This window comes from Mytilus trossulus, chromosome 3 (assembly GCF_036588685.1).
Source record: "Mytilus trossulus isolate FHL-02 chromosome 3, PNRI_Mtr1.1.1.hap1, whole genome shotgun sequence".
Taxonomy (NCBI): Eukaryota; Metazoa; Mollusca; class Bivalvia; order Mytilida; family Mytilidae; genus Mytilus; species Mytilus trossulus.
In genome coordinates, this window is record NC_086375.1 from 21154504 (window position 1) to 21172108 (window position 17605).

At 31.4% G+C, this 17605-nt stretch overlaps 2 protein-coding genes across 4 annotated transcripts in view; both read left to right on the forward strand.

Moving 5' to 3' along the window:
- The window catches only part of LOC134710358 (proteasome activator complex subunit 4-like), a 70257-nt gene extending 65859 nt beyond the window's left edge, over positions 1–4398 (forward strand). Inside the window, exons 46-47 of one of the 2 annotated variants that reach the window (XM_063570705.1) lie at positions 620–761; positions 2306–4398. In XM_063570705.1, coding sequence (XP_063426775.1) covers positions 620–754 — 135 coding nt within the window. In that variant the 3' untranslated portion in view covers positions 755–761; positions 2306–4398. The remainder of the gene's footprint in view (positions 1–619; positions 762–2305) is intronic. The other variant, XM_063570706.1, reaches the window with a different exon arrangement.
- A 9696-nt stretch (positions 4399–14094) lies between these two features.
- Positions 14095–16731, forward strand: LOC134710363 (ctenidin-1-like). Of its 2 annotated transcripts, none has more exons than XM_063570713.1 (3): positions 14095–14323; positions 14684–14804; positions 15409–16731. In XM_063570713.1, the coding sequence occupies exons 2-3, from the start codon at positions 14687–14689 to the stop codon at positions 15885–15887; spliced, it is 597 nt and encodes a 198-aa protein (XP_063426783.1). In that variant the 5' UTR covers positions 14095–14323; positions 14684–14686; the 3' UTR covers positions 15888–16731. The 2 variants fall into 2 exon arrangements, with proteins under 2 accessions (XP_063426783.1, XP_063426784.1); XM_063570714.1 differs by having other exon boundaries at positions 14309–14327.
- The last annotated feature ends 874 nt before the right edge of the window (positions 16732–17605 follow it).

Below are 17605 nucleotides of genomic sequence, written 5' to 3' on the forward strand. Positions count from 1 at the left end.
GATATTTGAAAGTCCCTTCCTACCCTCCCACATACATTTTAATGAGATCGTCTTGACCTGAATAAGATCATTTTGATAGATTTTTGCTTGAACTCTGTCTCCCTATATGTCTGAAGGAAGAAAACCCCCTTGTCATTTTAAAATATTCTGATTGTAAAATCCTTTTCATGTTTTGAATTACTCAGTTGGATTTAGGCCATCTTCAAGTTAATTAAAGGGAGATTATCAAATGTTTGAAATATAAAAGGAAGTTCAGTTTAATTTTATCTGCTCAATGAATAGTTATTTCAAGGTTTCTTTTATTAAATGGAAAACTATGGACAGTGTATGTTATTTCATGAAACAAAATTCCTAAACACTAATGGCAAAACCCAAACTGATGTTGGTCATTTCACTGTGATTTACAATGGTCCGTAAAACTTTTGCTAGAAGTTGACAACACTGCATTAGTAAATTATGTTAGGCATTGAAGAAACACTAATTTGCATTTTCGATACAAAGTAGCTTCAAAAGTACTTCATACTCTATCTTACAAGCGTATACCAAACTGTCATTCCTAACATTATGCTGTAATGAAGAATAAAACAATATTTTTTAAAGACAACTTTTTTTCTTTCAGATGACTGTGAAGAAGACATTATCCAATTTCCGACGTACCCACCATGATAACTGGCATGATCATAAACAGATGTTTACAGATGATCAGCTAGTTATACTGACAGATCTATTAGTTTCTCCTACATATTATGCCTAGTGTAATGGTAAAATATTTTCTTTTAACATTATAGTATTGGTGAAATATAAGAATTTGGGTGTTTAAATTTTTTTTAACCCCAAAAATTATAAAGTTCTGTTTAGTGTTATTACATTTGACGATATTAGGGGGTAACATAACATGATGTAATTTGAATATTTTAAGAGGGAGAATGTGCTGAGAAAGTTCTAACAGTAGTTAAACCAAACTTTAGCAAATCTTTTGAATTTAGAACATAATTCCATAGATTAACGTAATATAGGTCAAGTTTGAGTTTTACATTTACCTTAGAATCCCCCCCCCCCAATTTTACCTTGATTTTAATCCATCCCCTCTCCCCTTATTGTTGATTAAAGTTCCATTTGATGTTAGAAATTTTAAGACATGGTCAGATAACAAAAATACTGATCACATCCAATTAGAATTTTGGTTTTGGCATTTACTGTTAAAGAGATTTTCTGCAATCTGTGATGACTGAATACTGAACAATAAATATGGGATCATCAGGCTTTAAACATTTTCATACCGCAACCATAATATTCTGATTTGTATGTATGTACATTTATTCACCGTTGACAAAGTTTTTTTTTGGTTCATATTAATTAGTGAGGTATTACAATATCTTCCTGATCCAATTCTTAATGGAGTATAATATTGGAAATTTATAAAAATTAGTCCCTTAATTTGTTTCTGATTGAGGTTATTATAGCATGTCCATTTAATGGTTTAGATTACTTCCCTATATATAGATTGTATTATAAATATCATATCGCGTTGACAAGTGCTGTTTTACATGCTGCCTCAAGTCATTTGTCAAATAATATGGGATTATTATATCCAAATGCGATTCAAAATTACCTTTTAATTGCATAAACATGTACAAGAATTTCAGATATTTTCTTGGTAGTTAAAAAGTACAATTTTTTCAAATACAAATTTAACATTATTTGTCCCTATAATTACAATCACAAAGGAACATCTAATCTTTTCATCATGGCAGAATCTGATATTATATTTATCATTTGCATGATATTTTGTTTGCAAATGAGATAAATTGCAATTAAACTTAGAATTTGACAACTGAAGCAATTCATCTACTAATCTGTTTTCTTGTAGTTAATCAATTTTTAAAAAAAATAGTGTTGTTGAAATATAGATTAACCAGATGGAATTTCTAAAGAAATATATCTTAACAAATTTTAAAATCTCTTGTAACAATTAAGAACTTATTGATCCTTTACAAGAAAATTAAGCAGTGATGAATGATCTCAGCTGTGATATATATATTAAAAATTATTATACAAAGTTAAAAATATATTATGAATGACCATAAAAATTTCTTAAATGCTTGACATTTAAATCTATACCACAGGACTTGACATGTTAAAAATGGGAAAACAGATCTTTCATTGTAAATTTTGGATACTTATCCCTCTAGATAAATGAATATCATATCCGTTAAATGTGGTATTGTTGCAGTATGTATACGTAGCTCTGGTCTCAAACAATTCTTGTTTAGGTCTCCATTTAATTATATAAATTTTTTTTAAGGTTGATGTGTTGGTGAAGATTGAAAGACATTGTTAATTTGAAGTTTGGAAATCTTGTTGATGATAACAACCATTTGAAGACGTACACTTTTATTGTGTTGATATCACATTCTTCAAATCTTTTCTATAGGTAATCAGTTGAAACCTCTCTCATAGAAACAAATAAATATTCAGAATTAATACTTATTTCATTTTCCTTCTTTGAACCTAATGAGTGTTCCAATTTGAATTCTCAGTTGAGATTTGGATTTGTTTTTGTAAAATTAATTCAAGTAAGCTGCTTTGATTTTAATAATAAGCTCATGTTTAATTACCAGTATATGAAAATTAAAACTGAATACATTATATAATGATTTATTCACTTGTGTATGGTTTTGATTGTAAAAGTATCCTTACCTTCAGTCACTTTTTGGTAACTACAAGTGTTTTATTATTTGGTGATATATGTATTATATTGAATAGATTTAGGTAGATAAACTTCATACAAAGTTATATAGTGTGAGTTATTGTACCTTTATATTAACAACCATACCTGCTTAATCAAATATCATTTATCAATAAAAAACCAAAAAGGTATTTATTTTATGTCTATACATTTGCACTTAGAGAAGTTTACAGATATTTGTGACCTCTAAACATTACTGGGGTATGCAGTATTATTATATGACAGCAAAAATTGAAAATTTTGGTTGTATATTGGTATCACTTTGACATCATCGTCTGAAGACATTTGGTTTTTCACACTCTTACTTTTGTAAAAGTAAATAGAAATCTATGATATTTAAACACAAGGTTAATGACCATAAAAGGCAGGTTGGGATTGATTTTGGGTGTTTTGGTACCAATAGTTAAGGAATTATGGGCCCAAATAAGCATTTTTCTTGTTTTTTGCACAATAACTTTAGTATAAGTTAATAGAAATCTATGAAATTTTAACACAAGGTTTATGACCGCAGAAGGAAGGTTTGGATTGATTTTGGGAATTTTGGTCCCAAGAATTAGGGGCCAAAAGGGTCCAAAATTAAACTTTGTTTGATTTCATCAAAAAATGAATTATTGGGGTTCTTTGATATGCTGAATCTAAACATGTATTTAGATTTTCAATATTTGGGCGGGTTATCAAATTGGTCCACATTGAGGTTTAAAGGGTCTAAAATTGAACATTATTTGATTTCATCAAAAATTGAATTCTTGAGGTTCTATGATATGCTGAATCTAACCATGTATTTAGATTTTGTATATTGGACCATTATAGGTAAATGTCCAATTTAAAAAAAATTAAGTTTTTAAGTTTAAGTTCTTAGACCACATTCATTCTGTGTCAAAAACCTATGTTGTGTCAACTATTTAATCACAATCCAAATTCAGAGCTGTATCAAGCTTAAATGTTGTGTCCATACTTGCCCCAACTGTTATGGGTTTGACCTCTGCGGTTGTATAAAGCATCTGGTTGCATTATATTGGAAAACAATTTGTGCTGTTATATCTTACCTATAATTTGAAAATGTGCATACAGAAAAACAAGAGGGAGTAATCCAAATCATACATTTTGGTTAATCTTATGTTTTTGTTTTCTTCAGTTATAACAATTGAACTAGTCTTCATTGACAATCTTTCCTAAAGAGTATGATTGGTGGTTCTTAAATTATATATATATTATAAATATATTATGAACTGTTTAGAATTAATAGGTTAACCTAGTTTGTAAATAAGAATATAATTTTGGAGTTGGTGAAATAAAGCAATTTCTTATAATAACTTTTTTATTGGTTATATTCACATGCTATATAATTATAACATGTGACCTTAAGGTTTTTAGATTTGTTAATAATTTAAAGATTTTTTTAGATTGTTATGTGATAAAAGTGTAAATGATTTCTTTTAATATCGGTACATGTATATGGTATTAGTTGACATGTTTTTAAGACGGCTTTCTCCTTAGCTGTAAAGTAAGAATTTGAGTTAAGTGCAGTGAATTCATGAAAATGTAATTAGTTCATGTCCAAGTTGTGTATGAATGTTCAGACATTTTTTCCTGTATTATAGACAAATATTGCCATTAAGATCTTGGAAATAAAATATTTATGTACATTTCTTTATCTGTTAATAATTGTAATTGCAATATTACTATGTCGTTTTATCGTCTTTGACTGAAAACAAATCCTGGAATTAAACCAAGGTAACCAATGTTATTTAACACAATCTGAATTCCAGTCAATGATGAAACATGCTTGTTGTAATTGCAGTGTTTTTCTAAAGTACCCATTTCCATCAGTCAAAATCAAAATATAGTCCAAATCTTGTTAGAAAATGGACAAATTTCCTTCAGTGGAAATCAATTCATCTTTTCAATGTGATATCAGTTGTTAAAAATCAGACAAATCCTTAATTGTATGGGCACCACAGTTGTCACCCCAGAAAGATTTACACAGTGCATGTTTTTTGGGATTATTTATTGACTGGCACACAATTATGTTGGACAGGGCTTTTGATTTTATTCTTCCAAGTTGTATCTGAAGTTGATTTACATTTGACAAATAAAATCTTAATTTGTCAAATTGTCACATTTGTAGAACAAAAACTTAGTAAACAGTTATTAAAAGTACCAGGATTATAATTTAATACGCCAGACCATGTTTTGTCTACATATTTACTCATCAGTGACTCTCAGATTGAAAAAAGTTGTAAAGCTGAACAAGTACAAAGTTGAAGAGCATTGAGAACCCAAAATTCCAAAAAGTTGTGCCAAATACAGCTAAGGTAATCTATTCCTGGAATAAGAAAATCCTTAGTTTTTCGAAAATTCCAAGTTTTGTTACAGAATATTCCTAAAAATTACCATATAATTGGATATTCATGTCAACACCGAAATGCGGACTACTGGGCTGGTGAAACCCTCTGGGATGAAAAGTGGCATCGACCCAGTGGTCGATAAAATGCCATTTTTTTTCTCATCTAAATGGAATCATAACTATAGTACGGCCACCAATCCAACTAAGTCATACACAAATAATATGAAAACAAGTGCTTTAAACCAACTTCCGAGTATGCAGTAGAAGTAAAAAACAATCAAGAATTGCTAAACATTCACAAGGTAAGTCACCTATTTATATCATAAGCTTTATATTTTTCACTTTACTACATACTCTGAAGTTGTTTTAACACACTTGTTTTCATATTATTTGTGTATGACTTAGTTGGATTTGTGGCTGTGACACTAAACAGTCTTTCATTATAATTTTTTTTTTACCATAAAATGAAAATGAAACAATACAACTAGAAAAAACATAAAAAGGAAAAAATACAACAGCAACCAATAACAACCACTACCTTGCAGGTTCATGGCATAAAAGAGGCACATTAAGTAAGTGACATGTTTGTGAGCACTCAATTGTCCCTCTTACCTAGTACACTAACACCACAACATAACAAATTGTTTAAATCAGTTGAAATGGCCAGACTCATATTAGCATGAAGTACAAATAACAAATATATAAAAACAAAAGACACAATGCATTGATGGAAGAACTAACTGTTAATGAAATCTAGTTCAAAGCCAATGACAATAGAGTTATTAATGGTGTTTCTCCTAGATTAAGTAGCAATCTATACATATCCAAAGGGTGAAAGCCCAGTAGTCGGCACTTCTGTGTTGACATGAATATCAATTATATGGTAATTGTCTCGGGTGCGTCTAAACACTGCTAAGGAGTCCTTAGTGCACTAAGGACTTATAACATGCCACTAAGGACTAGATGGGGTGCTGTTACATGCAATTTCTTTTCACAATATGGTAGAGAATGATATTTAATGCATAAATTTCAATTTTTGTAGAAAAATAATCATAGATGAATAAGATATTCAACATTATTTAGACACGTGCCCGTATTTCTTTGATGTGCCGAAAATCAATGAACCGTTTGACACGTGTCATATTACATAACTGATTACACGGGAATCATGGTATTTGTTGTGTTTAATGGACAACATTGGTAAAAAAATGAATTGTTGTTGAAATACTATTAATGTGTTTTTTTCAGAATGAAGAAGTATTTTTTCTCAAGTGTATTGAAGGTTTTTTAATTTGATGTTCATATATTAATAAATGACAGAATACGGGCGACGACGGACACGCGTTCGAACAGGTATGGAGCCGAAACACATTATTTTGTTTCTTGTGGTGCACTTTTCAAAATTTATTTTCTTATGTGGAGACGTTAAGCAATGTATTACTGGACAACACGTAATCAATAAGATAATAAACTTTTTACTACATGCAACCACCCTTGTGCGTTTGCTATGGTACTTTTTCAAAATTTTATCCTTTTTTTTAATTTACATATGAAGACGTTTGAGCAATCAGAGACGTATATATGTCTCTGGAGCAATGTATTTGGGGACAAAAAAAAATCCATCTGATAAAAAATATTTACTACATGTAACCAAACTTATTTAATGCAAGCTACAAGTAAACAGACGGATTTAGACAGAAATCATGTTTTTGTGCGTATGCTATGGTTCATTTTCAAATTTTATTATCATATGAAGAACACGTTTGAGCAATATATTTCTGGACAAAAACGAATTCAATACGATAATAAATTTTTGCAACCAATATAAAAAATGATGTGGTAGGGTTGGTGATGAGACAACTATTCACAAGAGACAAAATGACACAGAAATTAATAACTTTAAGTTACCCATACGGCCCTCAACAGTGAGTAATGTTTACAAAGCACTCTCAACATTATATCTTTAACTTTAAATTAACAAATGCAGGAAATTATTCGTAAATATGTACTAAACACTGTGGAACATTTTGAAAAACATTTCTCTTTCATATATTAGAAATAAAACCTAATCTGACTAAAATTCGTTAAATGATTATTTTAAACTTCTTTTTCTTTTAGAAGAAAAAAAAAAACAAATGTCAAACAATTTCAAATTAATAAGTACCGCCTTTGTAAACTGATATCAAACTGGTTGAAAACTAGTGGTTTTGATAAATCACAAGGACGCCACATGATTTTTTTATCAATTCAATCGTTTTTCGTACTAGTACGTAAAAAGCAGTAATAGAAAGTGGACAAATAAAAATCATGATTTATAGGTTTTTTTTCGGAATTTACTCATGTTTTAGTGAAGCCACTCGTAACGCATCTTTGTCGGAATTAAAATAAAAACAAAAAAGTTATAAATATATATATTCATTTGGTCTTCATGTCTCTTACATAAACATTTTACCAAGCTGACCACACTCTTACTTATTAGTTGGCGCACATCAACATTAAAACCTATGTCAAATAACTATGTCGGGAAATAAATGAAACAAAAGCAAAATTATTTGTCCTTTTAATCATTTAATCTTTTAAATAAGAACAACACATTTTATTATGATAATCAAGTATTAATCTTTTCGATACAATTGTCAATTTCTTAAATTAAAGAATATATGATTGTTTAATCAGTTGTTATATTATTTGGCACGTGTCAATCGGTTCATTGATTTTCGGTATATCAAAGAAAAATGGGCACGTGCCTAGAAAATGTTGAATATCTTTTTTATTTATGATTATTTTTCTATAAAATTTGAAATTTATGCATTAAATATCAATCTTTAACAGAATATGCAAAAATAACACGTATAACAGTAGTCCTTCTAGTCCTTAGTGGCATTGTATAGTCCTTAGTGCACTAAGGAGTCCTTAGCAGTGTTTAGACGTACCGAATTGTCTCGCCTTGACAGAGTCAAAAAGTGAGACATACCTGTATGCTGTTCCCGGCAGCGACGGCTTCAACAATGTATTAGTTTGTGATTAGATGTAGTGAAACACATGTGGTAAGTCAATCATATCGTATGCAGTTGTATAATTATTGGCAGATCTCATTTACATGGATATTATATGACCCTGCCCTCTCAGTCATTGTTTATTGACTTTCACATTTTTTTTAAGTTAACATGTATTAGTTTGTGATAAGATCAGTTTAAGATGAACTGCTAATGTTAAGTCAATGATATTTGGTATGCAAATTTATTGGCATTTGCAAATATTGTTTCCATGGAGAATATATAACCCCACCCCCTCTTTATGGTACATGGACTTTGAAACTTTTACATAGTTACTGTATTGGATACCTAAACTACATAAGTGTCCTTACAAACAACGGTATATTGCTGGGTCTTCCAAGTGCTCCACCAAACCTATTTCTAAATTATTAACATCTATTTTATCAGCAATCGAAGACAGGCTTCAAAGTTATTGTGAAACTGCCTATTCTAGCGGTGGAGTGAATCACATGTGGAATCTTAAAAATTCCAAAGATCTCTTAGGTACATACAATCTAACTCTTTCATCTTGTAACAGTATTAAAACATTTGACTTTTCTACTCTTTACACAAGTATTCCACATTCCAAACTAAAAGACAAATTGAAAGAGATGGTATTACTTTGCTTCATAAAAAAGAATGGCCAACGTAGATACAAGTATTTGTCTCAGGGAGGGATAAATCCTACTTTGTAAAAAATCACTCTGATTCAAACAAAAAATTCTCTGATATGAAACTGATATTATTAAGATGCTTGATTTCTTGATTGACAACATATTTGTTACGTTCGGAGGTCGTGTTTTTCAACACACTGTCGGTATTCCAATGGGAACAAACTGTGCCCCTCTACTTGACGACTTGTTTCTTTATTATTATGAGGCTGACTTCATGCAGGAACTTCTTAGGAAGAAAGATAAGAAGTTAGCAATATCCTTTTACTCTACTTTCCGCTATATAGATGATGTTCTTTCACTAAACAATTCAAAATTTGGTGACTATGTTGAACACATCTATCCCATCGAACTAGAGATAAAGGATACTACAGATACAGTTAAGTCGGCTTCATATCTTGACTTACATCTAGAAATTGACAATGAGGGTCGGTTGAAAACAAAACTTTACGACAAAAGAGATGATTTCAGCTTTCCAATTGTGAACTTTCCATTTCTAAGTAGCAACATTCCAGCAGCACCTGCATACGATGTATATATCTCCCAATTGATACGATATTCCCGTGCTTGCATTTCCTATCATGATTTTCTTGATGGAGGATTGCTGCTCACACGGAAGCTATTAAACCAAGAGTTCCAAATGGTGAAGTTGAAATCATCGCTTCGTAAATTTTACGGACGCCATCACGAGTTGGTTGACCGGTATGGAATAACCGTTTCACAAATGATATCGGATATGTTCCTTACGTCGTTACTACAATCCTCTTCCCTTTCATGAATGTGACCTACCGAATTAGACTATTTACCGGATTTGTAATCACATAAGCAACACGACGGGTGCCACATGTGGAGCAGGATCTGCTTAACCTTCCGGAGCACCTGAGATCACCCCTAGTTTTTGGTGGGGTTCGTGTTGTTTATTCTTTAGTTTTCTATGTTGTGTCATGTGTACTATTGTTTTTTCTGTTTGACTTTTCATTTTTAGCCATGGCGTTGTCAGTTTGTTTTAGATTTATGAGTTTGACTGTCCCTTTGTATCTTTCGTCCCTCTTTTACAAGTTAATGTTTGTATTTGGGTTTTGGAACAACTTGTAATAAGTCATGGTATTTGGTATGCAGATGTATTAGCATCGGCACATCTCATTTACATGGAGATTATTTGGCCATGTAACTCAGTCACGGTTCATTGACTTTGAATACTTGCATAACTTGTGTAAGATGTTAAAGTATTGCTATTTTGATTTCAACATTTGCATAATCAAAATTACTAAATGTCGTATTAAATTATAAGACTGGTACCTTTGATAACTATTATAAAGATAAAATATATTGTCTGAGAAAACAAAACATTGTGCATTCCAAAAACATAAATACAGCGTATCTGCAGGCCATAGGACCATAATTTATAATATCAATATAGCACCATTTAGTTATATTTTAATATAAAAAGCTAATCAAACAAAAATGTAAGTATCCATAAAAGTTTACAAAATTTTACTAAATTTTATCATCGGTATAAAGACATCATTCGTAAATATAGCTCAACATGCAGACTTCTTATACGTTCAGGTATTTCACATCCAATTTTTTATGGAAATATTCTGTATAAAGCACAAAGGTGTCAGTATTCACCTCAGAAACTTACAAAACCTTTGAATAGACTTATTAAGAAGGGATATAATTACGATACTGTTGTCAAGTCATTAAAGATTGCATATTTTGGCGTTAATATTGAGTCACTGATAAGGTCTTTGCGTTGGAACTAAACACATTTATTCTAAAAAACAGTTGTTGGCATGACACGGGTTATGTTCTTCTCATATATGTTATGATGATATGATACTAAACCCCTAACGGGAAGGATTGTGCCTGATGTTCATATGATGAAATCATAATCGTCAGTCGGTTTAATTGAAGTCTGGAGCTGGCATGTCAGTTAACTGCTAGTAGTCTGTTGTTATTTATTTATTATTGTCATTTTGTTTATTTTCTTTGGTTACATCTTCTGACATCAGACTCAGACTTCTCTTGAACTGAATTTTAATGTGCGTATTGTTATGCGTTTACTTTTCTACATTGGTTAGAGGTATAGGGGGAGGGTTACTCAGACTTCTCTTGAACTGAATTTTAATGTGCGTATTGTTATGCGTTTACTTTTCTACATTGGTTAGAGGTATAGGGGGAGGGTTGAGATCTCACAAACATGTTTAACCCCGCCGCATTTTTGTCAGGAGCCTCTGGCCTTTGTTAGTCTTGTTTTATTTTAATTTTAGTTTCTTGTGTACAATTTGGAAATTAGTATGGCGTTCATTATCACTGAACTAGTATATATTTGTTTAGGGGCCAGCTGAAGGACGCCTCCGGGTGCGGGAATTTCTCGCTACATTGAAGACCTGTTGGTGACCTTCTGATGTTGTTTGTTTTTTATTTGGTCGGGTTGTTGTCTCTTTGACACATTCCCCATTTCCATTCTCAATTTTATCGTATCTAAAAAATAAACTCACAAACGTACTGAACTCCGAGGAAAATTAAAAAAGGAAAGTATTGAATCAAATTACAAAATTAAAAGCTCAAGCACGTGAAATGAATGGATAACAACTGTCACATTCTTATGTAGAAAATGGTGGATTAAACCTGGTTTAAAAGCTAGCTTAACCTCTTATTTGTAGACTCCGGCTGACGACGTTATTACCGGTGACCTCAACATTGTCAAAAACATATCCCTACGAAATGTGTTATCCAAAAGTACGAAATATCATGAGCTTAAATCCATTGTTTGGAAAGGCAACTTCGAAATACTGATGGATTTAGTGAGGATTATACCAGACAGTAGGTTAAACGCAAGAAAAAGACGTAGATACTCTGTCCCAATTGATTCAAGCTGTGAGGTCGTTGATACAAATCCAAATTAAGAAACTTAATCAATACCCATACTACATCAATCTTTAAAGATCCAAATGTTGCGAATCACTTGTCCTACCTCCATGAAAAATATGCTGTGAACCCCCAGATAAAGCCACAAACAACATCATTTTTGTGTGTAAATCACATTACATAAACTGCTTGATAAATGCATTACGTTTTGACAACTCACTTGGAAACTCAACATATATCCCCACAACACTAACCAAAGGGAAAATCCTGGATACTCATATGTCTGTTCTATGTTCCTTTGGAATTTCAACCAAAGATAAATAACTTGATCTTCCATCACTTTATTGGATCATATACTACACAATTGTCATTAAACAAGGGTATATTGTTGGGTCTTCCAAGCTCTCCAAAAAGACTTCTTTCCAAATTACTAACATCAAATTTATCAGCAATCAAAGCGGGCCTTAAAAGTAATGGTGAAACTGCCTGGTCTAGAGGTGGCGTGGATATGATGTGAATACTAAAACATCCCAAAGATCTTTTGAAGTACATACAATTCCTGATTCTTGCAATAGTATTAAAACATTTGACTATTCTAAACTTTTCACAAGTATTATCCATTCAAAACTAAAAGACAAATTGAAATAGTTTGTTTTGCTTTGTTTTATATATAAAAAAAAATGGCCAACGTGGATAAAAGTATCTTGTCGTTGGGAGGGGTAAATCATCCTTTTTCAAAAAAATCACTCTCATTCAAACGATAAATGATCTAAACTTAAGATTATCAACATGCTTCATTTCTTGATTGATAACATATTTGTTACGTTTGACGGAATTTTTTTTTCAACAAATAATCATCATCCCCAAAGGAACCAACTATGCTCCTATAGTCTTTCCGACTTTTTCTTTTATTCTAATGAGACTTAATTATACAGGAACTTCTCAGGAAGAAAGAAACGATGTTAGCAGTATCCTTTTACTAAACCTTCCACTATATAGATGATGTACTCTCACTATCATGAATTCCTCAATAGAGGGTTGCTACTCACAAGGGAGCTTTTAGACCAAGAGTTCCAAATGCTTCAGTTTAAGTCATCCCTTCGTAAATTTTACGGACGCCATTACGAGCTGGTTGACCGGTATGGAATATCTGTTTCACAGATGATAGCGGTCATGTTCCTAATGTCGTAACTACAATCCCGTCCCTGTTTCACGAATGTGACCTACCGAAGTAGACTTTTTTCCGGGTCTGTACTAACATGATCAACACAACGGGTGTCACAGGTGAAGCAGGATTTGCTTACACTTCTGAGATCACCTCCTTTTTAGTTGGGTTCGTTTTGTTTAGACTTTAAAGTTTTTTGTGTTGTGTTTTGTGAACGATTGTTTGTCTTTGTATTTTTTAGCAGGGTCATAGTTTATTTTCGACTTTTGAATTTGAATGTCCCTTTGGTATCTTTCGTCCCTCTTTCATCTCCATTTGTGTAATCAAAATTTTTTCATTCGTAGATAAGCTTTTAAAGAAATAGGGTATCTCCCATTGTCTCTATAAGTCATACAATTTGAAGCTGAGTTTTTATGATTTCAAATGTGCTTACAGAATTTGTTAGCCTCAATTTGTATATTCAGAAAAATTCGTGCCATGAAAACAGGTGACAACTATTTAACGAAGGGTTAATAAAACCTTGTATTTTTCAAAAAAGTTGCATATCATCCCTTGTTCAACTACTGACAATAAAACTCGTAACTGAGAACTATGGACTTCAAGGCGATAGAAGCGAAATAATACTAGAAAAAAAAAACGTTTAGATATGTTAGACACGAAAAATATTATTGCTAAATTGTTTGAAATTTTCGTAAATAAGAGTTAAATCTGGATATTTCAAAATTTAATCTTACCAAAAAAGATTCCGTACTAATCTTTTAAAAAAAATGAATTAAACATATTATTTAGAAGGAATAATTTAGAAAAGCAGTCAATATTTCGTATATAATAATCTACTTACCCTTCCAGAGCACCTGAGATCACCTCATTGTTTGGTGGGGTTCTCATTGCTCAGTCTTTAGTGTTTTATGTTGTGATTGGTGAACCACTGATTGTCTGATTGTTTTTTATTTTTTTTATTTTTATCTATTACGTTGTCAGTTGATTTTTGTTTTATGAGTTTGAATATCCCTCTGGTATCTTTCACCCCTCCTTAATAAACAAGAACATTTTTGTGTTTTATGCTCATAACTTTAGTTGTCTTATGGATGCGTTTGTCATTTTTAAAATGAAGTGCTTTATAATTTGAACCCAACCCTCTTCAGTATCGTTCATTATTTTCGGTTTTATTCGTTAACTTTTTTTTCTTAAAATCTAGTCATAAGAGGTACCACCGTCCGAAAGTTCTTATATCAAATAACGCAAAATGTCAAAGAAAGTTCAAGATCATTCTGTCTGATCATAAAGTGTAAAATATTACATAAAATGACACTGTGACCAATGACCAGAAGTCTTCCTGATATATAGATTCGCATAATAACTTGTTACAATATTATTTGAGGTCTGAAATGTACACCATCAGATGACATCATTACATTAGCTATATATATAAAGATCGCTGTCCTAATATCCACAATTATTTGGAAACTATCTAACCAAATCGTAAGTACGAAAAACACACATGTATTTTAGTATATTTTCAAAATATGATTAAAAAAATATTGAATAAAACTAGTTATGAATACGAATAAAAATAAATAATAAAATGATTTAAAAAAAAAAGAGAGAATCGGGGACAAATGCAAAAAAAGTCAATGTCTCTGAGATCTTTTCACTTTTAAAAAGCAAACAGTGCATGCCAAGTTAACATCAATGAAACGACCATGAAATTATTCAGTAAATAAGCACAGCAAAATTATTAACATTATCATCATTTTTATTTTTTTATGATTATTATTCTTTTGTTAATACTCAGTACAAATGTATCTATTTATGATTAATAAAATTTCTTTTTTTGTCCAGAAAATGAGATTCACCCTTGCTGTTGCCGTAACTGTTGCCCTAGCCGCTGTTGTTTCAGCAGGAGGGTATGGACACGGAGGAGGAGGGTACGGACACGGAGGAGGAGGATACGGACACGGAGGTAAAGTTAGAGTTTTAAATATTTCATTTATTTGTCATCTGTATCATATCTATTATTATCTGACACAAAAGAAATACATTCAAAGATAAATTCATACACATTCTGTTATAACTCCTGTGTTCATGATAGTAATTAACGAACATTCGTGAACCCTGCAATTTGATTTAAACGAGTAACAATGATTTTTAACAGCGTTTGTTTAACTTTAACGAAACAGATGCAAGATAAATATATATAGTACCCTTTAGATATTATTTTTTTTTCTAAAGTTTCTTTGAGAGGTTGGTTAGTATTTATCTACCAGGCAATTGTTAGCACTTTAGGAAAGCTCATTGTCATAGGAGGGGGTTGCCGATTTGGACATACATTATATATTTTCACATGTTCTAGGAACTTGATCTTAATGTTTGTTGTTGAAGAAAATATCTGATGACCCACTTGGATTAATTATTTAACAGGACTAGCATTGAACAACCTCTCAGTCTGAATTAAATATGCATGAATTTCGAAACGAAAAGCTACTCATTTGTGATGGTTGGTTTTAAATTTTTAAGTGGTTGTGAATTATTAATGATAGTAATAAAAACTCATAAATCTTTTTCAGGATATGGCGGTAAAGGATATGGAAAGGGATACGGAGGCGGATATGGCGGTGGATATGGTGGTGGATATGGTGGTGGAAAGGGATACGGTGGTGGATATGGAGGATTCTCTGGAGGATACGGTGGAGGCATGGGAGGTGGATATTACGGTGGAATGAGCGGATCTTATGGTGGATTAGGTGGATCATATGGTGGATCTTATGGTGGTATGAGTGGATCATATGGTGGATTAGGTGGATCTTATGGTGGATTAGGTGGATCCTATGGTGGATTAGGTGGATCTTATGGTGGATTAGGTGGATCATATGGTGGTATGAGTGGATCTTATGGTGGATTAGGTGGATCTTATGGAGGTTTGGGAGGAACTTATGGTGGTTTGAGTGGGTCTTATGGAGGATTAGGTGGATCCTACTCATCAGCTGGTGGATCTTATTACCAAGGCCAATCCTCATATCCAGGATCATCCATGCCAATTTATTAAATGACATCAATTCAGAACAATAGAAATTATCGTCACAAATGAGGATCAAGAAGTGGAATGCATATGGCGTTTTCATAACTTGTTGATACTAACCTTTGTGATAAGGAAAAAACATAGAACAAAATTAAACTTTCAGAATATGAAAGTATGGATGGGAATAAAAAATTAATAACCTTTTAAAAAAGAAAGAAAAAATATGAATTAACACGAAAATTACCTCTTTTCAGCATTCAATATAAATAAAAGATTCATTCGAATGAAGAGCAAATTAGCTTTTAGTAGCATATTAAGAAAGAAAAGTATTGCTTTTTTAATTCGATGCCTACATTGACAGATTAAAAACTATGATTTTTTTAATACCAAACAAAAAAAATCAAGCATTATATTTTAGCATATCTTATGTTAAAATAATTTAAAATACTTTGAATACTGAATATTTTATAAAGTAATCCAAACATTTAAGAAGCCTTGATTAATTTCAATTAAAAAGGTAAAAAAACCACCAATATTGTAGCAATTCTAACCTTTAACACGCTTTCTAACATGTATATCTTATAAAGAGAACGTAAAATTTGTTGAAATAAAAAAGAATTATATTTGAATTCGGTTGTGCTTATAACAAAACTTATTTTCTCCCCTAGATCTTAATAAATTATTTTCTCATTGACAACTGAAAAAGACCCATATGACTCATTACCCCGATTATTCTTTGTTTAAACTATGTATGCATTGTATACAGTCATGTACATAAAATGTATATTGTTTAAACTTTTTATTGGTTTTAGCATCATTTATGAACAATATTTTGAGAAAATGAATCAATTAAAATTTTAGAAAGAGTTCATACATTTTAGTTGTATTTGTGTGCCGAAATGGCGAGCATTGAAACAGTCTTTTATAGCCGACAACACGGTATTTGTTTTTCTCATTGTTGAAGGCGTACGGCCTTTTGCCTTTACATTTTAATTGTTTACATATACTTTAATTGAATTTTGGTGGATAGTTGTCTCATTTGCAATCATACCACATTTCCTTATTTTAATTATTTTGTAGGAAATTATGTTAAACATCAGTCCAAACAAATATATTGCACTTTGTTACTTTTCTATGGTGGTCTTTCGTGGTCAGATGTGATAATAACATTCTCTGATGTCGAATTTACTAACATTGCTAAAATAAAAAGCCACACCGAGAGTTATAAAAACAACTTTGTTTAAAAAGCTTAAAAACACACACTGATAATTACAAATATTAAACACGTAGATTATAAAATATATATAGTTATTGCGTTGTAAAAAGTTCGAAAATGAACATCGAAAACTACATAAATTGTACAATAATTATACAAATTTACAGAATAAGAAAACAAATTTACAAAATACGTATTACTCGCTGAGCATTGAAATCACACACACTCTTAAACCAATGACAAGTACATATTGATATACAGGTATTTAAAATTACAGACTGAAAATGAAATTCGTAATTTTATGCACACTTATCTCATTAGTATACATAGAATTAGTTCAGAATGTGTTTTGGGGATGCAAATAAAATTTTGTCAATATTATTGAACTATAAGCAATAATTATTATCCTTCATTTCGAACTCTAAATGCAAGGATAAAGAATGAGATTGATCTAATTGTTTTCCCTTGGTAAGTCGAGCATTTGGTGTCATATATTACCAGATAGAAATAGGGTTATATTTGGTAGATT

Bases quoted from the DNA above. Each gene is read 5' to 3' on its own strand.
- LOC134710363 (XM_063570713.1), top strand. From the start codon at position 14,687: ATGAGATTCACCCTTGCTGTTGCCGTAACTGTTGCCCTAGCCGCTGTT. The intron at 14,805-15,408 runs GTAAAGTTAGAG...AATCTTTTTCAG, and splicing joins AGGAGGATACGGACACGGAG to GATATGGCGGTAAAGGATAT.